The 23,667-nt window shown below is 41.9% G+C and overlaps 1 protein-coding gene across 1 annotated transcript in view; it reads right to left on the bottom strand.

Annotated features, from left to right (window-relative positions):
- xpr1a (xenotropic and polytropic retrovirus receptor 1a) overlaps positions 1 to 23,667 on the bottom strand; it is a 67,401-nt gene that overhangs the window by 4,271 nt on the left and 39,463 nt on the right. The window contains exons 3-14 of the mRNA XM_069150487.1: positions 16,418 to 16,519; positions 12,713 to 12,933; positions 12,379 to 12,528; positions 12,159 to 12,242; positions 11,451 to 11,532; positions 11,124 to 11,311; positions 10,570 to 10,749; positions 8,461 to 8,629; positions 7,425 to 7,625; positions 1,444 to 1,610; positions 1,211 to 1,350; positions 736 to 960 (exon numbers count right to left, since the gene is read on the bottom strand). Of these exons, the coding sequence (XP_069006588.1) occupies positions 736 to 960; positions 1,211 to 1,350; positions 1,444 to 1,610; positions 7,425 to 7,625; positions 8,461 to 8,629; positions 10,570 to 10,749; positions 11,124 to 11,311; positions 11,451 to 11,532; positions 12,159 to 12,242; positions 12,379 to 12,528; positions 12,713 to 12,933; positions 16,418 to 16,519 (1,909 nt within the window). The remainder of the gene's footprint in view (positions 1 to 735; positions 961 to 1,210; positions 1,351 to 1,443; positions 1,611 to 7,424; positions 7,626 to 8,460; positions 8,630 to 10,569; positions 10,750 to 11,123; positions 11,312 to 11,450; positions 11,533 to 12,158; positions 12,243 to 12,378; positions 12,529 to 12,712; positions 12,934 to 16,417; positions 16,520 to 23,667) is intronic.

Here is a 23,667-nt window from a genome sequence, read left to right as displayed (position 1 = left end):
TGTCACCAACTAAACATCTCTCCTCACGCTCTCTGTTTCCATGCATGTAAGAGAATCTTTGGCAGCAGCGAAACCCGTTAAAAAGGCAAAAGGCCCTCTAAGGAGTCAGAGTTTGGTTTGTGCCTTCTGGGTTACTGGAGAAACATGGCGAGCTCTGTGGACGGGGACCTGCTCCCTGTGTAGACATGACGAGCTCGTTCTAAGGTAAGGAGACACTACTATTCTTAATTTCAGGTGATTACACACTAATGAAAACCTAATTGTGAATAATATATTTTATTTCTGCCAATAGATGCCTCTAAATCCTACACATTGAGTTTGAAACATTTCATATTTGTATATTGAGTAATGCCATACATTTTTTCTATTTAACACAGGTGTGTGTGTATCATTAACATTGTTTGCTTCCTGATAAAAATGTGCTGTAAAAACACCGGGGGCAATGACGGCAGGAAGTCCAGAACATTACTGATAGACTGTGTTTCATAAATATCATATACGTTATTGTAGTGTTACCTTATACAAGAAATCTAATAAGGACGAGGAGAAATGTCTCATCTCTTTCAGGTCTGGCTATTTATTATTAGTATATTTTTAAGATAAAAAAAAAAAAAAAAAAAAAAAAAAATCAACAGTCATTTATCCTTTGTTGCCTCTTCAGTCTTCAGAAATCAAACTAAACTTTTTATGTTTGTGTCAGAGTGAAGGAGCCTGAAGTCAGTAAGGAGTTCTCACTGTGAGGAGGACAGCAGGGGGCGTCGCAGTGACAGGCTGTAGGACCTCTTCCAGGTCTTCTTGCCAGAGCGATTCCGGACGCCGTCGTCCTGGTCCATCATCTGCTCCAGCAGCGTCTGGTCGTCGGCGTTGAGCGGCGCCACGGAGATGTCGCGCACCGCCCGGAACTCACCGCAGTTATTCAGGTGCTCGTTCTCCAGACGGAAGAAGTTCCACACAAAGCGCCTGCCGTGAGGAAGATGAAGGTACAAGTCAGTCTGGGTGCTGTGGGACTGTCTGGCTTTTTTTTTTATTTTTTATTTTTTTTAGAGTAGACAGATGTGCCTTCATCATCTCTTATTACTGTATCTCTATAAGCTTTAGAGAATTTTTCCACCCGTCTTTTTAGTCAGAGTTCCTGATCCTGTAGACCAGAGCATCACATCTGACTGTTAGTTTGTGAGGAACTAAAAGTTGTGATGTAATTCAGACCCACCTGAAGACCTCGAGAGGAGCCAGCACAGTAGCTACGATGTCGCCCACAGAGTGGATCTTGGTCATTGTGGTCAGAGAAATCTGGATCGTCCAGGCAAAACGCAGGATCACGTCTTCTATGATGGCACAGTAGTAGTAGGCCTGGGCATGGAGGAGGAAGGGTTAGTCTGTCTGTGTGTGTGTGTGTGTGTGTGTGTGTGTGTGTGTGTGTAGGAGGTCTCTGCCAGACTTTACCTTGTGTGGGTAAACAATTTCTTCTCTGAGGAAGGTGTTTTCTCCGGCTCCACGGTCAAACAGACCCCAGTCCATGCGCAGATCCCAGATCAGTGTGTACAGGGAGCTGATGGTGGAGAACACGATCAGCAGGTAGAAGAACATGTCGGCGTCCGTATGTCCTTGTTCTGAAACAAACACACAATAACAACTAACGTCAAATGACTGCATTCAAGAGTTTCCTTTAAGTCCCAATGACCTTCTCATGATCTGTTCACATCTTAAAGAAACAGGAGCTTCACATGTACCACCTCACTCAACTTGTGGGTGCAACGTTTAATTCATATTTGGACCACTAGAGGGATCCCTGCTGTCATGATTGCAATGGCAATGATTCATTTCAGAAACACCCAGAGACAGTGTTCATGTCTTCACTAAGATTTATACTTTCAAGACTATAGAGTTTCTACAACACTGTTCACAAAACTGTTTTTAAAAAAAGAGAAAATATTTAATCTGCATTGTGTTGTGGCTCCACTCAGAAGTCAGACATGAAGAAGTGCGTATATGCGTGTTCTTCTGAGCTAATGCCAATATTAATGTATGTTGTCCTAATAAAACACATTTCTCCAAACACTGTGTCCTAACTTCTAGAAGGCTGACATGACATGCATGACTCATGCAGGTCTATGTATTTCTTATTGAAGTGCAACTAACAGTTATTTTTTTATTATCAAAGAATCTGTCAAGTATCAATTATTTGAATTTTTCTGTTACTCGCTTCATTGTTTATCTATGGAGTGTCAGTAAATAGTGGAAAATTGCCGTCAGTTTGCTCTGGATATTAAAGAACATAACAGAAAAATATGAAAATGTTCACACCATAAATCCCATCAACAATTCATCAATCATCGAAATTGCTGATGATTCATCTTCAGTTTATAAACTGATAAATTATATGATAAGTAGTTGTACTAATTTTCTTTTAATTCAGTGTTTGATTCCATGATAAGCATCAACATGATTTTAATTGCGTAAAAGTGGCATGCCTGTTCTGCCCCGAGTGTCTCCGAGCTGTGAAAGTATGTAGAGAGGAATGAAAGACAGCTTCATCCATCTGTCATATTTCTAATGTCCAAATAAGGACTCTGTACTTTGTTGGCAGAGTAAATACTCAGACTTGTCGGCTGCATTATTCACTAATAATGTGAAGCTTTTAACTGCAGTTTCATGGTAATATTACAAGTTCTCCAGTTTCCAGATAAAGTATCCTTTGGCATCATCCTATTTTTGAACAGTTAATCTTTTGTTGATGATAATGATAAGCCTGTTGAACAGTCTCTACGTTAGTTTACAGTTGTTTGATGTACTGTGTAATGCCAGTGTGATCAGCTGTGCTCAGCAGCGCCTCTGTGTCTATGTGGGAGCGCACTGGATGTGAGTTGCTTGTTCCTCAGTGGGGCCTGATGTATAAATCAGCACCCAGCGGCCTCTCAGTTACTCACACAGACAGAGACCAGGCTTGCTCCCATTTATTATAGTCGCTGCCTCTTCCTGCTGCCAGCCAACGAGACGCCGGGGATTTGAGTGGGGACATTTCTAACAGAGAATTACTGCTGCACTGCTCCATAAACTGACGCGTCCATTGTGCTGTTCGCTGCCGCAGCTGAGCGATGGGATGCAAGTAGTCCCTACGGCCGCAGCTGTACATTCAACTTAGTCCTGGACAATAGACTCTTTTCACTGGAGAATATCCACTGATGTGATTTCCTCAGCCTGTAAAGTGTTGAGGTATTTAACCCTTCAGTTTCTGTGAGGTCTGATGTTGTTGTCCACCCGACTGCTTCGCTGCTCGACCATTTAAAGGTTAAGCACTGTGAAATGGACATTGATTGGACGCTCAGTACGAGCTAACGGTGGTCACTGGCTGCTGTCACACACACTCAATCTCTATGCCTGTGTCACACACACACACACACACACACACACACACACACACACACACACACACACACACACACACACACACACACACACACACACACACACACACACACACACACAGCTACGACTGTTGTCCATAGGCACCCAGGAGGTTGAACACTATTAAAGACAGAGCACTTCAGTGGGCTCAGTTGATTCAGGCCCATCTCCAACTGATGGAATCAAGCTCACAACAAGATTAATCAGACCTGTTGTTGGAATGATTTCGCATCTGTTCCCATGGCAGCACAATCTATCAACAAGGTAATTAGAAATCCTTGGGTGTCCTCTCTGTCTCTGCCCCTGTTCCAAGTCTCTCTTTAAAGTGTCAGCCGTTAAATGAAGGCAAATCTAATCTTCTAAAAAGGTTTGAAATAAGAATCCTGTCCCGCTCAGTCTCACAGAGGTGGAAGGTAACTAAGACCCTGTGCACATCTGGCATTAAAATCACATCACTGTGATGTGACAGCCAAGTCACATCACAGCAGGTTTGTTAGTTTTGGATGTTTTTTTTCCCCCTCCACTCAAACAGTTATTACACCTGAAGAGCTCTTCCAGCTCTTCTTTTATTTTTATATTCACAGAATAAATCCCCTGTGTGATTTTGCTGAGTTCAGCTTAACTATACAGAAAGTAGGAGAGATTTACCTGCAAAAAAAGAAAAATGATTGGAGAAAAGACCAAAAGAAAAATTTGTGTAGCAGACTTTAGTTTTTTCTCTTTTGGACCTCATTAATCATGCCTCGACCCCAAAGACTTATCTTGTGACCTTTGGAGAGGGCCTGACTCCCAGGTTGGGAACCACGGGACTTTACAACCTCACTAAAGCAGTTATATCTCCATCAGTATTAACAAGTAAACAATAATTGCGATTAGAGGGGTAAATTGTCATGAGTGAGTATTTTTTTACTTTTAATACTTCCAATTACATTTTGTGCTTTGTGTGGTTTGGTCATTTTAGTCAAGGATCTTAAGGACTTTTTCCACCACTACCCACATACCTCATCCAACCAGATATGTTAATTCTAACACTGTGAGCTCCATCTCAACATATCCAGTGCTGTTCAAACTTTCAGGCTGTGTCTGAATCCAGATGTGACCGTTCGTAGCAGGAGTCTGTTTGGCCTGAGCAGGGGTGAATTAAAGTTCAAGCAGGCAGACAGAGAGAGAGAGAGAGAGAGAGAGAGAGAGAGAGAGAGAGAGAGAGAGAGAGAGAGAGAGAGAGAGAGAGGTTTGGCTCAGAGCAGAGTCGTTTTATCTTCATTGGTTAATGTGTGTGCAGCAATTCCTCTCCTGATAATGAACGAGGGGTCAGTACATGAAATGAAGTTATAAAAGCTGTCAGTTCTGGGCTCATCTCTATTCCAGCAGACATGTTCAGCCCCAGGTGGGTAATTCCTCTCCCCTCCCCTCCCCTCTCCTCTCCTCTCCTCTCCTCTCCTCTCCTCTCCTCTCCTCTCCTCTCCTCTCCTCTCCTCTCCTCTCCCCTTCTCTCCTCTCCTCTCCTCTCCTCCCCTCCCCTCTCCTCTCCTCTCCTCTCCTCTCCTCTCCTCTCCTCTCCTCTCCTCTCCTCTCCTCTCCTCTCCTCTCCTCTCCTCTCCCCCCCTCCTCTCGCTGCTGTATCAGTACTACATTTACTGATTCTTTGGTCTCGATCCATTTCCACACCTCATCATCCCAGTCGACCTCTCACAGAGACCAGCAAGACGAGACAAATGTTCCTCTCTGGTTGGGGGTTATTTTGGCTGGTTTGAGAGGATTTGATGTTGATATCACATACAGACGGGCGTCTTTAGAACGATCCAGGCACTGACTGGACATAATACTTTCTGATTTACGTTTTGCATAGTGGTATCCCCTCTCTTTGTCCTGCTCTTATGTCTGTGCTTTAAGCCACTGGATAAATCCAAAGAGTCTAAATAGCATTAGGCCTTTAACTCCCCTGCATCCAAAACAGCAATACGTCTTAAGCAACTGTACATAAAGCTGAGCCTGTATTGATCCTGAGTAAAGCATCTGCCTCACTGTCAGGCCTCACACTACATCTCACAAGGTTTGGGAACTCTGCCTGCCTAAACCAGGAAATCCTCCATCATCATGTCTCGGGTTACAGGCCTCAGAGCATCTGCTGAGATTACACTTTCATGACGGTGTCCAATCAGTTATTCACAGCACTGAACTGAAAGTCTCTCTAAAGGGAGAAATCTGCACAGGCTGCTGCACCACATAAAAAAGGATTCAACCCCACAAAAAACATAAATTTGTGACTCTCTTTCCAAATGCTGCATCCCAGTTTGACCCATAAACACTAGAGAGACGACTTTGGCTCGTAATTTTACAGATTTAGATCAGCAAATGGAAGTTCTGGCCAATGAACACCACTCAGTTCACTGAAGAGAAGCCCATGATATATTTGTTGCATTTATGGTTTAATCATTTTGCTTTCCCGGAGCTAAATGTGGGCAGTTCCAGGAATTAGTGAGGTGGCGAGGCAGTGAGGTCACACTGAAACCAGCGGAGCTGTGATCAGGTTAGCAATGAAGGTGACACATCCACTCACTGACACTGGGACCTTTGCCAGATGTTGACTGACACTCCGGGTGCCTTTTACAGCTGGACCCAGCGGTATGAACACGACACCGACCGGCTGTACTTTCTGCAGGTCTGCTGGGTGATGCAGATATCATCTGTCCTGTCTACACTGAGACTAGAGAGAATATCAGTACCTTATACTTGTGGTGTGTCTGAGGCTGTTTACGCATCATTTCCATATTTAGATGAAGGATATTGGTACCCACATTCATTCATCAAAAGCTTCAAAATATACCAGAACAATAATTTCTGCAAGAGACACTTAAAATATCCTGACATCAGGCAATTTCCTCAACCTTCCCCACTCACAGTCCACGAGTGTGTGTAAGTATCTGTCTTCCCACCCTCCTCCTTCACTTTAACCAGTGATCAGTTTTTGCCTCCATTATCAAAGACAGCTTCATACAGAATAACACATGAGGAGAGGCCATTAGTCTAAAGGTACACAGGCTTCAGACCAGAAGAGGAGGAAAGGATATGGTTTAATGGATGCCTTTCCTACTGAGCTGTGGAAGGAAAAAAAAAAAAGAAGTCTGTCAGTCTTTGTCTCTCTTCCTGTTGCATTCAACATGACTGGCAGTCAGCTTGCCAAGAAAATGTATTGATTTAAATTTATATGGGAAAAGAATAAAGTCATGCCGAGACATAACATTTAGCAGCGTAAAAGGTTGAAGATGAAGTTTCACAGCTGGCATTTTGCTGGGAAATAAATACATTTGCCTGCAAAATGCCAGTTAGAGTTTAAATGCATGAGCGCCTGCTTTGAAACGAGCCACATGGACAAATATCTGTGATGGAGAGCTGAAATGCAAAGGCTGCAAGCTAAAGGGACACTTTTATTGCCTGGGCTCTGTGTCTTTGAACATGAACTGCTTTGTGATATGACTTCTGAATCCGAATAATTTTAGGCTAATTGTGAAGCTGTCAGAGGGAGAGTGACTTGACTATTAATGTGGATCACTCTCGTTTCATGTGTTTTTTTTCCCTTCTCATCTTGTTTCTGGTAGATTTAAACTGGAAATATCCCTCCTTCCTTCTCCACAGCAGTGTTTGACAAACCTTTCCCATTTCCATTATATAGCTATAGGCACTGACAAGGAAACCAAGGCCAGCTTCTACCGCTTGCACTCAAGGTCACATCTTCTCTCACGCACAAGACTCAACACAAAAGCCTGCGAAGCCTGTGTGTTGACATGCTCTTTCAACACAGCAACACACCAGTGCTGTTGCTTTAGCTTGTAAATTTCCAGCTTCAGACAGACTTGTGTCTCTTTTGAGTTCTTCTATAATTCAGTGCTGGGAGCTACATCTGTGCAGCTGACAGAGGATGTGTTGCCATGTCTCCTCAGCTCAGATCAAACCCACTACCTCAGATACATGACTCATTAAATAGATATTACAGTATGTTTGTGTGTCCTGGGTCCTACCTCTGTGTGTGGCGTAGAGGGCGGCGAAGGTGACGACAAAGAAGGTGGTAGAATATTTCCCAGCATTCACCAGGTGCGGGAAGGCCCTCTTGGTGTCACGGTAACGCCTCAGGCATTGGATGAAACGGCACCAGGCGGGCAGACACTGGATGATGGCGCGCAGACCGTATGAGTAGCTGTGGCACACGTAGTTGTCAGGATCTGGAATAGAAAAATATAAAATAGCACATTATTATGTTATTATCTCTTATTGTCTTTTTCATTTTCTTTGCTTTTTCTCTACAACAACACCCTCTCCACATTCCTCCTCCCACTAAACAGCTCATCATTATGAGAGTCACATGCCGACCTCTGTGTGGCCAAGCATTTACGTTCCATTATCTCTGTTTTCCATTGCTGGAATCACTTTAACACACGCAAACACCTCATTTAAATACAGCGATTTGCACCTGATATCAAAGACGCAATAACTTTTAATAAATCACCCGCAAAACGGGTGCAAAATAAATGTGCAAACTTTTGGAAAAAACACACAATTTAGTACCCTTTATTTGAGATCTTAGTAAATCAGGCCCTTAGTGTTTAAGAGTTGCAATTTTTGTTTTTCCACTTTGCTCAACATGCCTCTTTTATATTTTATATCTACTTGAGTTTGTCTTTCCTTTTTAATTTCTAACGTGCTACTAAATGCTTTTCATCAGTGTTCTGTGAGACATGAATACACATGATGTTTCTACACATACGTAGAGAATAACTTTTCCAGTAACAGAAAAAAAGTATTAAAAAACATGCACTTTCTGTGGGACTACAAATGTTGAAATGCATCGTTGTTAACTCAGGCTGTTGTCATTACACAAATTAGTATTTCTTCTTGAGAGGAGTTGGGGAAAATTGTGAGTCTAGAGACATTTTAGTGTATAATTTAAGTATTTTCAGTTGTTATACTTTTTCTTTTCTTTTTTTGGACCAGGGACAGATGGCAAAACCAACATAAAGTTAAAGGTAAAGCCATTCTGACCATCGGTTGAAGCCTCACCTTTAAACTTGGGTAGCAGGCCCTTGCTGTTGCTCCACTGGAGCTCAAAGACGTAGAAGCAGATGAGATACTCCAGGTCCATCAGGACAAACACCAGTGAGTTGAGCTGATCAGCCAGCCAGAAGTCCGCAAATTCCACTCGGTGAAATGGTGCAGTGAACACGCGAAACTGGAGACAAACAAGAGTGTAGAAGACAGCAGGTGAAGAGAAGAAATGCAACGATACACCTCTGCAACTGGGAATAGTTTAAAGCACAAGTAAAAATGTTTGGTGCATTTTACAAAACACCTTGGCTGATTTAACTGCTGCAAACTTGACCTCAGATGCCACATTGATTCAGATAAGTCTATGTTTCAACGCTGGAACTGAATTAGTCGACAAATAATTAGCACGTAATTGTTGCAGTGCTCCAGTAGCGAAGTGCAAAGCAGGGAGCGACTTCTATTAATGATCTGCAACACACAGAAGGATGAAGCCTCCGGACCTTATCAGCACGCTGCAGGACACTCTAATGAGTTGTGCTTTGTGTCAGCATGCATGAATTGGTTTATTTGTGTGCCACTAATCGTTGTTGTACAACACAAACATGAAACAACCTGCCTTTGTTTTGTGGCCCGTTTCTCAGGGAATGTTATTCGGGATATGACTTTGGCAGGAGCTCAGTTATTGACGACGCTTTGTAAATTGATACAACCCTGCTCGACTCTTTCCATTTACCCCCCGAGGCCACGTCTGCCATTCAGGAGTGACTCTCCATCCACACGCTCTCACATAAACCCTTCATACTCTCCCTTCGCAGCAAATGTCAAAGAATATTGATCTGGTTTTGTTTTTACACATATCAGCTCATTACGTATTCCTCTGAACCTGTCAGTCAAAGTCAGTATCGATCGGGTGACCATCTTGCTCATATCCACCCTGTGAGGATGTCTCAAGGCTAAAGCTACTGCACTCTCATGTTGAAGTTTTCATTTCTTGAGCAAACACTGGTAATCCAGGTGCTGGCTCTGCACTTTGTCCTCTGATGAAATATTTTTCTTCTGTCTGGTGTTTGTCATCAGAGGACATTAGCACGCCATGCACAGACAGAAAACAACAGTGTTTGCTCAAATGAAACAACAGTGTCTTCTGATATATCCTTAATCACTTATTGCTTAAGCCACGGCACTACATGTCTGATCATCATAAAAAATGACTTATATCCGCTCTAAATTTGTGTCGGTGCAAGAACAATAAAGACTTATTATGGAGCCACATCAGTGGAAGAGGGCTGAGGGAGCGTGCTGGGGACTGTGGGGAGCTGTGAAGGAAAAGACAAGTATATGAGGAGGGGGTCGGCTGCTGAAGCTGGGAGAGAAGGAGGGAGGAGGGAGGAGGGGCGGAGGAGCTCAGGGCATCAGCATACTGATAGATCTATGCCTGTAATGATTGCACAGTCACAGCCTCCACCTCCCCTGAGACGAGCTGCATTCTATTATCCCTCAACCCTCTGCCCTCTGTCTCACAACACACACACACACACACACACACACACACACACACACACACACACACACACACACACACACACACACACACACACACACACACACACACACACACACACACACACACTCCACCCTCCTGTAGCACATCTTAGACAAAGAACAGAGTAACATAGGAGGATTTTGTAAACATGAGATTTGAGATGGATATCTAAATGGTACCTGAATTCATTGTGTGAGATTGACATGCGAACCCACACGTACACATAAACACATGCGCACATATACACATTCAGTGCATAAACTGCAGCACAATATGGTAACAAAGTACACAGCATTGAAAGACACATACAGCTAACTAATGCCATAATATCACCAAGACAGAGAAATTACACCCTTGTCACCAACAGTTTGTCTAATCCCTTTTTGAATCATATACTACACAAGGCTCTCGCTCTATGGGAATTGTTAAATTTGTTGGGCTCCTTTCTATAATGCTGAAAGGTTTTGTTTTAAGGACTTTACTATTTTAAGTGCCTTAAAAATAACTTGTGTTGTGGTTTGGCGCTATAAAAATGACATTGAATTGAAAAAAATAAAAATAAATCTCAGTAAAGGACTGACCAGCAGTTTGAGGAGCCAGAAACGTGATTTGTAGTAGCAGGTCTTAAAGGGGTTGATGAGGAAAAGCACCATGAAGCCATAAAGGATGAGGGGGTTGATCTGCATGGGGAGGTAGGTGTACTCTGAGTAAAGACAGGAGAGGATGCTGAGACACCACAACACACCCAGGAAACCAGCGATCTGCAGCACAGAGAGGGAAAACAGAGGAGACCGGCGTTAAAAGAAAGCATCTTTGACACATGATCAGAATTAACACGGTAATCTGAATAATGAAGTGCAAATTATGTTCTGTTTTGTAATTTTAGGGTCTAAATAAAACCCTGTAGACTTTAGGAACATACTGTTTCTGCTGAATGAAATTGTACTTTACATGATAATGTCTGGATTACCCTTGTGACTAAACAACCCCACTCATTCCCGGTGCATACTTAAATAATATATGATTATCAATCTGAGATTAAAGTTGGCTTTCTTTATCACAAAGTATATTTCCTGAAAACACGGGACTCTAGTCCAATTACAGAAACCTTTGTGTTTTGCATGCATTATTTGACCTCAAACAGGTGCTGGTGTGAGAGGTTGTTTCGGGGATTGATCTCGAAGATGAGGACGTGGTTGACTCCAGCCTGTCTCCATCCATACGTGTTGATGCCCAACAGGAAGAGGAACTGGATCAACAGGAAACCGCCCCGATAGATTCGCACCAGAGGCCACACGTTCTCGTAGCGGATGAAAACAGCACCTGATGAAGATAAAATATGAAGTAACACACTGTCTATCAATCTCAAACAACCTACCAAAATTACCAGATATCTTACAGGGACACATTCAAAATTAGGCGGGACTGAAAAAGGATTAATTCAAATGTTTGTGTGACTCACCAGTGAGAACGAAGGCGATGGCAAGGATGATAAAGAAGCCGCAGTAGAGACCCACACGAAAGGTTGTCCAGGCCAAAGCAGGCTGATCCAGGCAGAGAGAAATACAAAAGAAACATGATTAATACAGACACCTAACCACTGTACTGATTCAGAAATTCAGATACCACTGATGCATCTCTAGTCTTTTTTTTTTTTTTTGGCACATCCTGCAAGAACATTTGCAAACTGTGGGCCTGACATGACACTAATTAATGCAGTAATAACAGTAGATATAACATCAGGGGGTGAAGGGCCACTGGCCCAGATTATTTCTGAAAGATATCCTGTCTGTTCAACAATGGAAAGGCACTTATAAAATCAATACTGAAGGCTGATGGTTTCCTCTCTCTTTGTGTCTTCCCATCTTACTCCCTCTATTTCTGTCATGAAAACCTCTCACCTTTTGGTTTTTATCTGTGTACAGGCAAACATAAATAAATACATAGATGACGGCAAATATTTATATATATATATTTATATATACAAATATTTAAATATTTAGTAAATTTTCTTAGTTACTACTTTTAAAAATTAACACCCTTCCTGCATCCTGAAGATATAATTAGGCATTACCCTGCAGGAGAGGTAAAAAGTCGAGAGTTTTGAGAGGTAAAACTTAGATATACAAATCACTGATTGATTTCCGGTGTAAGCAGCTGTACTTCTGACCTGAGCTGCCCCCAGTGGAGGAACTCTCAACCTCTTCATGGCCTTCTGACGATCTCCTCCCTCCAGCTCTGTGGTCACCAGGGTCTACACGCAAAAAAACAACAGTTACTTTTAGTGGTGGGAGTTTTTGTTGTAGGGTTTGATGTATGTGTTTTGTTTTCCGTTCATGTCTCTGTGTTACAGTTATAGTGTGTATGCGTGTGATTGCAGCAGCTGGCACCTCCGTCTCGGAGATGAGCTGTGTGATCTTCTTGCAGGTGTAGAAAGGTGCCACCTCCACGTGAGCCACACGCCAGTCGGCCCCGCGAGAAGTGTCCAGGATCTTGTCATGTTTCTTCAGGATCTTACGGAAACCAGTGAAGTTCAGATTCTGTGGACGACAACAAGGGGACAGCTGTTACAGATCAACAACAAACAGAACAACAAAAAGCATAACGCATTGTATGAAAATATTAGTGATTATTAATCTAGACAATTGCTTGTTTCCTTATTTTGATCACTGAACTTTAATTAACCTGCATGCAGGTGCATCTCTGAGTGTATGTGCTATAAACCTGGTAGTTCTGGAGCAGGATGAGGCTGAGGTAGAACTCGCTGAATGCTAGCTTCAGGTCCTTGATGTTGTGGTGTTTGCAGCGCTCTTCCTGTGACAGGTGAAACATGGTCTTGCGTTTCCGCAGGCCGGGCGGAGCATTGCTCTCGCGCTGAGCGTCCAGTGACGACTGCAGTTCATTCTGCAGCGTGGCAAATCGTCTCTGGGCTTCAGCGAGCTTTTCTACAGAGGGGCAGATAAGACGATAAATAAAGAGGTTGAGGTTTGAATGCTTTATGGGGGGAGGGGGAGCACTTTACATAATGCACCACAATTATACACGCATGTACTACACATATCCATACTTCAGAGAACTGCACAGCACAACTGAAGCCTTCCAGTTTAATCCATTGTTTACATTAATGGCTATTAACACTAAAAACTTGTAGTCAGTGTAGTTTAATCCCAAAAATTCAAATGAGTCCTTTTCTGTTATGTAATGATGATATTTTCTGAATCAATATCATCCTCCTGGGAGAAGGTTTATATATATATCAGTCATTAAAAGAACATAATTTAAAAACAGTACGAAGAAGCAAACAGTTTCTTGCTCTGTTGGACATGAATTTTGATGATCTCAGAATTCTTCCTGCAGGAGGGAAAAAAGGAGCCTCTTAACTTTGGCTCTGGGAACTAGCTGCTTCAGCTTGACACCACTGACCTTGGTAGAGGACAGATTCCTATAATGATCTCCAAGAAACTACAGAGGATGTCAATTTAATACGTTATATTTCATATATTCCTCTCCTCTCCTCTCCTCTCCCCTCCTCTCCTCTCCTCTCCTCTCCTCTCCTCTCCTCTCCTCTCCTCTCCTCTCCTCTCCTCTCCTTCCCTCTCCTCTCCTCTCCTCTCCCTCTTCCTCTCCTCTTCCTCTCATCCTGTCAATGCTGAGACTGAGGAAGCATTATCTGGGTCAGAGATAGGTTAATACATCCAGGGAGACAGACTGAGAGAGGAGGGGAGGGAGTCACTCAGGGCCCGGGCAGTAATCTGCATTTCACTAACTCATCTCACAGTTCTACATATTTTCTGATAGACATTAACCCTCATTCTCCTATTGTATTTGTATTTTCTTAACCAATCAGAAGTCATCCCAGCTTCAGTCTCTTAACAATAAAATCCCATCGTGTTTCTTTTTCTTTCTCTAATTTTTCTTCTCCTCTTCTTCTTCTCCTTGTTATATTATTTTGTATGAAACTCATGTTCAAAGCTTATAATAGAAGTACATAGTTGAAGTCGACTAGTGAACTACCAATGAGTTGCTGGTTTAATTCCTGTTCACAATTCTTATGAGTTGGCTTAGTGGGTTTAAGTGTGTGTAGGCTGAGCCAATCCTTCCTCACTGTTCCCATCCTTACCCATCACTCCTATTACACTATGGCTTTTAACTCATCCACAGTGCTGATTTGTTATTGGACATGTGTTTACATAAGATATTAATACACTAACTAATAATTCATTAATATGCTAATAAGCTAACTACCGAAACTAACTGTTTATGAATCTGTGTTTTTCGAGAATTCAGCTCTGGCTATGACTTAAAGTTTCTCCAGCAGTAGTGGAAACAGACATGGACTCGCAAAAAGTACACTGACATTTCTTAGCAGTGGTATATGTGACAGTAGTCTGATAAAAAATCTGTTGTGGTTTGAACCACGCTGCCAGCCTGACAGTTTGAGAAACTGGGGCTCCAGTAGCTGCTCCTCTTCTCCTAAAATGAGGGCTCACCCTCTGGTCACTTTCACGCTTTGTTGCTTGAGCACACCCCGACACACATGCTCCGGATATCACACTACCTGGCTCACAGGAATGCCACAGCTCTTCTTTGACATCTAAATTAACAGTAATCCTCCTATCGGACCCGTACCGTCTGTCATAACAATACTCGACTGAACACATGACAGCAGCAGGAGGCGTGAGAAAGTCAGGACCCAGACTGCCTGACACAAATAGGTTTAGATTAAATCTGAGGTCTGGGGTGCAGAGGCACAACAGAGGACATGGCTGTGCAGTTCGTCTGTGTGTGGGGCTAATGAACCTTAAACAGACAGGTGTTGGTGGTTTACATTTCCACTGGTGTGGGTTTAGAGGAGTATTCAAAAAAATCTTTTGTTCCTCTTCAGTTTCCAGAAAGAGACAGTAAATGGCAGTCTGCAAACTTAGCAAAACCTGCCATTTCTTTTTTGGTGTGTGTTTAACCAATAATGATGAAAGTGTTGTCCAACAGGCTGGATTTTAGCGCACTGCAGCAGAATGGCTTTGAGAGGTCACGGACCCCTTTCAGAGGGAGATATGGAGGAAAAGAGCTATGTGGAGGCAAGTGTCTTATGTAAAGTCAGCACACAATTTATTTCTAGCTCTCCAGCTCTCCAGTGCTACACACATACAGGCAGAGTAGCTGGCATCAGATAAAGCTGCCTGATAAACAAGACGCCAGAGAGCAGGCGAGGGAGATGTTGATGTTTTCATACACAACATTTAAGCAACCTCACACATCTGGTCTGGTGAAGATACGGTGACTCACTGACTGTAATACTGATGGGATATGACTGCTGCTGTCAACAGACTTACCACATGTCACATGTAGCAAGGAAAAGATCAGACATGACAGCTAAATGAATATTGTTTTCTATTCTAGTGTATTCTTTTCCTTATAAGTTATGCAGACATTCATAGATAGACAATAATATACTGTTATTGGGTTAAAGTAATTTGGATTTTTCAAAAAGTGCTATTACATCCTTTTATCATACTTTAATGTGCCCATTCTGCTCTTAAAAAAGAAGATAATGGATCAACATAATGAAGGACTCCTTAACGAGGCATGTCCTGCACACAACAGCTAACTGTAAACGTCTGACTTATGCCAGTGATTGAGACATATACTGTTGCTGGAGAGTAAAACTCAAGAGATTCAAAGTTGCTTCAGTACTTCAGGAAATCAACCTCCTGCTAACAAGCTCCCCGATGATTTATGCCCAGTTGGTTTGCTCTTCTTGCCATCAATCTGCCAGAAATGTCCCATCATTATGAGCTGGAACAATCTTTCCAGTCAACCTTGGCTCTCTGTTGACCTGGTGAGCCTGCAGTTTCCCACATGGCCTCGAGAGGAAGCACTGCCTGTCTTTAGAGATCCTCCCACTTCCCCCGGAGCTGAAGTTCAAGACTACAAGGCAACCTTCTGGTACCAGAATACCAGAATATATCATGGCCTTCATCTCATGTTTCACAGCACACACATTCCCCCTTGCTCCCTGAAATACACACAAGGAGGCCCGCCCCCCCAAATGTGACGTTCACTGGCTACTTCAATCAAATGACAGAGATTAGACGCAATGGAATATAGACATGTGAATATATAGAAATATGTGTGTGAACTGAAAGCATTGTGCAGCAACTCTAATATCTAAATGAAAATATGTGATGAAAGCTGACATGTATAACAGTATTTACATTATGGTTTAAACACAATATTTAAAGATGATTGAAGCATTTTTTTAATTACATTATGGTGATATTGGAGTAGATGATTGATTCACAGTCAATACAACAATTCACAGGATTACTATTTCATTTATTTGATCTGAAACCGCATCTGTTATTTGATTTAGATCTCACGCATTCTCCATTAATTGTTATCTGAAGAGTAACTGAAGTAAATAAATACCCGAATAGAATGTGTTGATTTTCAGGAGCTCCTTCTCACAGGTCTGGAAAAAACGCTCCTCAAACTTAGCGTAGTATCTCTTCACTGTGTCTTCGTCTGTGACTGGAAAAAGAAGAAAAGAAAAGAAATTGTGATCAGCTGTTTGACCAAAGAAATAAGTACATGTTAGAAAACTCAAAGCACATTGGTGATCATGATGTTCTTTTCTGTGATTAACTTTCCCGCAGCTGCACACACACCCAGGAAACACAACAGGAGTTGAGTAAGTAATGGCAAAGCTCACTATTTAACTTGGTACTGAAGGATAAAGCTATCTCAAAGCTTTTTGTAAAGGATGTGAACAAGAAAGGTAGCAACACAGCTGTACTCATATACAGCTAAAGTAGGTTGAGGTTGTAGACACCAAAATCGTGTTTCCCCTTGTTAACGCTTTACAAAACACTGTACATAACATGTATATCTATTATGTCAAAGAGGCTAAAACACTTTAAGCTGATAACATCTACAGATTTTCTTTTTGGTGAAGAACAGTTTCTCTTCATGCTTTTCTCTACTGATGCTTTCAAAGTTCAGGACATGAATGTTAAATATGAATCACAGTACATTTACTGTAGCTTAGTGATGAATTAGTCTTATTCACTTGCTTTATTGTTGACTGGTTGGATTATAATGTTATAATGTTATTACTGAAAAAGTTGGTGGTCAGTAAGTTACCCTGTATGTTAGTGCCACTAAACTATAGTACACAAATCCAGAATAATGGAATAAACACTAATAGCATATTATAACAAAAACAAGGATCTCTTCACTTTGAATGGTGTTTACTGTAATTGTTAGCAATTATTAAAGTAAACTACAGTATGGGAATGTGCAGCTGTTTGTTTTGGATTCTGTGGATTCAACTATTACGTGAATTCACCAACTGGCTAATCTTCCAAAAACTCAGAGTACTCCTTTCAGGTTCATCAGCACCGAGGCAAACAGACTTCCATTCAGAGCTACAATTAGATCAACAGCTTCCTCCTGTCTCTCCTCTGTCTGACAAAACCCTGCATGTCTTTTTCAGGAACAGCCAATTCAATCAGCATTGATGCTCTGTCTCAAATAATCCTCTGCCTCATTCACAGCAGACCAGCCAACACCTGACAGAGCTTATAATGTAGCCAATGGCCAGTTACCCTATAAACACACATACACAGGCACACTGTGAATGGTTCTGCACACTCACATATACTGCACATATACTAAACACTGCTAAAATTACCATTACCATTAAAAATGACAGAGCAGCAACAAAGCAGTGCAATAATAATAATGGCAAACAGGTCAAATAGTTTGTAACAAGATCAGATACATTTATAAAACCAGCTTGCAAAAAAACATTCCTGCATGTACCATTCATATCTTTTCCATAAATATCTGACATTCTCATCAATCAGATCTGCGGAGTCACAAGTACCTAAATGTCAAATGCAGAAGTTAATTCCAAGTTGAATACAGAGATATGTGGACTTTGCTGGATAAAGTAGCTACAGTGTCAGAGATCCACTGATGATATCACTTTGTAAACATTAGCTATCACAAAATAAGCCCTGACTGCTACTGCTTCATGGTGAGGCTTTTCTATTCGGCACAGTAATAAGAAAGAGATTCCCCAGGCAGCAGTCTGTCAATATCACTGCTCGCTCTATCCACACACACACACACACACACACACACACACACACACACACACACACACACACACACACACACACACACTTGTAGCAGGGATGTATAAGAGTGTGATGAAAAGGTGAAAACCTCTTCAACAGCAGCTTTAAAGTCAAACTGCTCTACACGGAAACATAAATGAAAACTGCCTGCACATGTGTTGGGGTAATCGATTATACTGCGAGTTAATTAAAGTGTGTTCTCCAGGTGCAAAAAATTCCATAGCCTAACGTCTACTGGAAAAGGACAAATCCATTGAAGCATAAAGAAAGGAACATTTCCTGCTGAAAAATACCTTTCACTCCATGTTAGCTACATTCTGAGTAAGTGAAAGTAGTGCTCATTAAACATCCAAAACAAGACCATTACAGTAATGACAACAGTTGAAGCAGGGACTGCATACAGCTGACATCGCTTTATGAAGGAATATGCAGTTTGCACCCAGTTTGCAAACAAGAACAAACTTCCACTTCGGGTCAAAAGTCAGTTCATCAGGGATAAAGAGGAGAAATCCACGAGACAGAGCTGTGGTAGTAGCACATGGTGCCTGTTTGAATTGGTCACAGCACTTTACAGACGAGGTAAGAAAATATGATAACATTGAAGGGGGGATAAGAAAAAGCTACTAAATTGGAGAAAGCACGTAATCTACTAAAACAAGGAGTGAAGTACAGAGAATCGATGAAAAGAGAAAAGTAAGCACTTGGTTTCCGGTCACAACTGTTTGAGCTCTACAACCCTGCAGAGTTTGACTACCTCAGCACCGGCAGGCTGACAGGGTGACTGGCTGGCTGCCCTTCTGCAGATGGATGGATGGATGCAGGGATGCATGGATGCATGCTCAAACTGCTGAGGGATTGGCTAGCTAGCATTAACAGATTTGCTGAATGACCGAGTACCTTTCAGGCCAGTGTGCCATGACACAATGAATGATGGTGCAGCGCAATTCCTCAGCTGGACCTGCAGGCAAGCAGCAAACTGAGCTGTAATGTAATTCAAAGCAAAAGGTTACACTGCTAATGAACACTTTGTATGAAGGAGCACTAAAGGATAGCGATGCAGAGTGAGAGGAAAGGAGAAGATGGGGAGCAGTTAGTGAACGTTGGCTTATTTTACATCCATACACCTAATATTAGGATTCAAATAAATCTGATATAGCTATGAAACTATTGTCAATTAGATTACAATTTAAAAACCTTTCTTTTAATTAAAAACAAGTTGTCTAAACCACCTGTTTGGAAATGTCTTACTATGTGTAATAACTTAAACTGTGGGGTACCATCCAGTTATGTGAATGTCCCTTAATCAGAGACAGAATCCTTTTCTTTTTTAAAATGGCAGGTGGAATTTGATCATAATCTCATACTGCACTCACAAAAAAATCTGGAAAATGTCAGGAACCTTAATCGGTAATTGACTCATAAAAGACTCAATTACATTTTATCACTTAACATGATTTCTGTATTCTTTCATTCGTTTTCTGAATTATTTTAGCATCCAGAGATGTTTGGATGAAGGTATATTTTGTGAATTTTTCTCCCACCTGGACACTGACTAACAGAGTGAGTGTGCTGGTGGGAGTGCAGTGGTGCTGGATGAAAGGGTAGATGTGAGGGCAGTTTTCAGGTTTGAGTGGGGTTATGAAGTGACCCTGCACCTCTGTCTCTTTGTTTCCTGCCGACCCCGAAAATAGAGGAGCACATCGATGTAGGTGTGCACACAGAACATGCACACGTCTCTTTATGTTGATACGTTTATGTGTGTGAAGCACTGGATGTGTGAGAACAAAGGCAACAGTCAGAGTTCATCTTTGAATTCATCCTCCCAGCTGTGTTTTGAAGACTTTACTAACAGCTCAGCTGAAACGATTCTGTCTTCTACCTCCTCTCAACCTCTCACTTTACCTTCAACCAGGAATAGAACATATGCACATAATTTACAGCTCACAGTTACCTTGTCCAAATCCTTTATCTGCCTCTGTGCTACAGAGGAAATGCAATGAAACCTAATTATAGAAACATTCTACATTAATGCAGCAACTGTGACATGTGGCATATCTTGGATCAGTTCATGTTATCAGTGTCTCTGTCAGCTGTACAGTATGGCTTCTCATTATCTCTAGTCTGGATGGATGATGATAGAGATGGCTTTCAGGAATCCAGCAGCTTTCACACAATGGGTCTGAAGGTAGACAAACGTCTACAGACAGGATGGGAAAGCTTTGTTCTCCTAAGTTTACAGATACGTTCTGCCCCAAAAATATGGATACAAATTCAATCCATCATTATGTTGTTGACAATAATCCATCTTGAAACATGTGCACTGTGTCTGTTTTACAATGAAAGAACACTGTTTCACTGCTAAACTCCCATTTCAAGATTTGATTCTCTGTTTTTGCCAAAATGTCAGTGTCCTCCTTTACGTGTGCGACTCAGGTCTGCAAACGGACATCTGCATCTACACTAACCGACAGAACATAGAGACAGCAGGGCAAACAGAGGCCCCTCCATCCTATCCTCCAGCCAATGTTTAAAGGTCCCCTGGAGTCTTGAATGCCCTGGCATTTGTTTCATGGTGTTTTGTGTGTGTGTGTGTGTGTGTGTGTGTGTGTGTGTGTGTGTGTGTGTGTGTGTGTGCGCGCGCGTGTGTGAGTACTGGAGAGGGGATTAATAGGCCTGCTCTTGTACAGCTGTGTGGTGATAGCCTCTGTTTACTCTGTGTGTGTGTGTGTGTGTGTGTGTGTGTGTGTGTGTGTGTGTGTGTGTGTGTATGTATTTAAACTGCAGGTCTTGGACATTACTTCAGTCCAGGCACTTCATGTGTCAACAACAAACACGACTGTCCTTTGCCTTCAGAGAACTAAACTGACTTGTGTTTAGAGTATGTGTGAGGACATTTGTCAGTCAGTAAGATGTTGATATACCTGACCAACCAGGACAGATAATTTATGGCAGCTGAGCCTCTCATTCTGCTCACAGCATCATATTATTTATGAAAGACCTAATAAAGCTAGAGAAAAGTCAATATATGGCTTTAGAACTTTTAACTACTCTAAATTACAGCAATTGATTGAGTGACACGCAGAAGCAATAAGACCTACATATTTCCTCATTCCCAAAACAAGTTGGTAAATTAATTATTTAATTGATCCTTTATCAAGAACATTTTAGAAAGTTTTAGATGTTTTTAGCCCAGATAATAAAAAATTATAACATAAACGTATAGCCCACAAACATATCTATTGCTAACAAGTCTTCAGAGCCCAATGTGATGCCTGGATTTTACACATTCTGCCGGACTGTTGGTCAATAAATAAAGAAATATTTATAATCTATATATTCCATTCATAATTATATGAAATGAACAAGCATATTTTGTGTCCCTAACTCTCAGTCATTAAACTCCGCATCAGCACTATCCAAACCAGCCAGAGGTGAGGGAGCATACCCAGGGTTTTTGTGTTCAAAATAATGAGACATGCATGTGCACAACATGCTATGAGAGCAGTAGATCTACGCTACTATTTTGTGTTCATTCATTGGCTTCACTTTTTCAGACAAAGAATTGTGCTGGTAGCTAGAAAAACAACTCTTGACCTACAGTATTCCCAGGACGGCTTGTAGAAGGCAGCCCCCCTCTCTCCGCTAACCCCTTCTTCTGTAGATTGTATAAATAAATGATGAGACAGCTTCCCCAGAACCCTACTACACTCACCCCCGAAACACATTACGCGCGCACACACACACACACACACACACACACACACACACACACACACACATCCCCCACCCCCAACTTATATTCCCATACAGGCACTCTGTGACGCGACCTCATGAAACCAGCATATAAATCCTTCATGGAGACCCTCCAACTTGCCGACCATGATGAGAACAACCACCGACACGAACACAAACATGTCACTCCTTCACACCAGGACTGCTTTTTTGTAAGGACAGTCACAGAATTTCCTGGTTGAACTTTCAATTTGTTGTTATCACCCCCTTATATTTTGTTTTACTCTATTACATGTTTCAAGCTGAAAGTTAACTGGTCTTAAGTTGAGAGAGACAAGGAAGATAAAAATGCACTGAGAGGCAGAGCAATGGTTTCCTCTGTGTTGTGAGCTCAGATATCACCTCTCATTACACCGGAGCCGAGAGGGGAGAGGACATCAGCATCTATTTCTTCACATTCCTCTAAAACAAACACACACAAATGGAAAGAGGCCTCTTGACACACTCACAAATTGGATGTCCCTCTTTTGAAGCTCCATTTATCCCATTTAACGACACCTCACTGCACGATATAAACTATATTCTGATGGCATTATTGTCAGGGGAGCTAAGGAGACCATTACATTACGACTGTCTCTTACCAGCTTCACTTATCTCTTCCCTGCAAGCCCCCAGGTGTAAATCACTAACAAAAAGAAAGACAAACGGAGCTATAAAAGAGAATTTTATTGCCCTAACTCTCATCTAACATTAATCTAGAGAGACAAAAAGAGTGAGAGCCTAAAAACAACTTCAACATCCTCTAGTGCCAGGCTTTAAGGAAGGAAACACAACACTAAAACCAGTCAGACCCCCACCCCCACCCCCCACCCCTTCTCGCCTTTTTTTTTTTTCTCACTTATTCCCATTCAGCCCTGCAGCCACAATTAATTCTACCAATCATCTCTCTCATCGAGGCCAGGGGAACATTAAGAATGCACACTCACTGGGTTAGACTGCCAGCCTGGGAGGACCGGAGGCAGGATGAGGAACTACTGTAGCTCCCGATCCATTGTGCACTATTTATACTGCCAGACTGCAAGCTAAGCAGCTCCAAAAAATAAACTATACCCAGGCAGAGCAGTGAATATGATATGATGGAGAAAAATCACACATCCCGAGAAGTGTTAATATCTTTGTCTTGTGTGTAAAAGAAAGTGAAAGAGAGAGAGAGAGGTTGAGAGGGAGTGAGAGGCACATGTGATGGATAAATTACCAACAGCAGAGTGAATACTTGATGAGAGGGAAAGAGTGTAAGCAAGAGGCCAGATGGGGTGTGAGATGATCCCGGGAACCAGAGGGAAAAGACACAACACCCAAACACACTGAATGACACGGGAGAATTACACTGAGGCATGAAGAAAGAGACTGAGCCAAGGGGGAAATATGAGGGAGAAATGATATAGAGAGAGATGGAGACGGAAAGCTGTAAAGGAAGAAAAATACATGTGATATAACAACTCTAAAAGCACTGTTTGAAAGGATATTCTGTCTGCTTAGGTTTAAAAATTTAAATACATTTTCTTTCGTTTTTAATAACTGTATGCAGAGTTTGAAATCACGAGGGTGGAAGTTGGAACATCCAGGGAGGAAGATACAGGCTTGCTAAAGTCGATTAAACGCAGGGTTTAATTACGCTGGGATCAGACTACACAATATATTTGTTTTTCACAATGGTGACTATGTCAGATTAAGCAATCGAAGTGCCATAAATTCTTGTCATGTTTTTGTCAGGAGACTGGCACAACTACAAGTACCAACAGT

Source organism: Embiotoca jacksoni, unplaced genomic scaffold, assembly GCF_022577435.1.
Source record: "Embiotoca jacksoni isolate LCO1_2020_lvr unplaced genomic scaffold, fEmbJac1.0.p SCAF_16, whole genome shotgun sequence".
NCBI lineage: Eukaryota > Metazoa > Chordata > Actinopteri > Embiotocidae > Embiotoca > Embiotoca jacksoni.
Note: the sequence above shows the minus strand (reverse complement) of the source record. Positions and strands in the feature narration are given on the sequence as shown.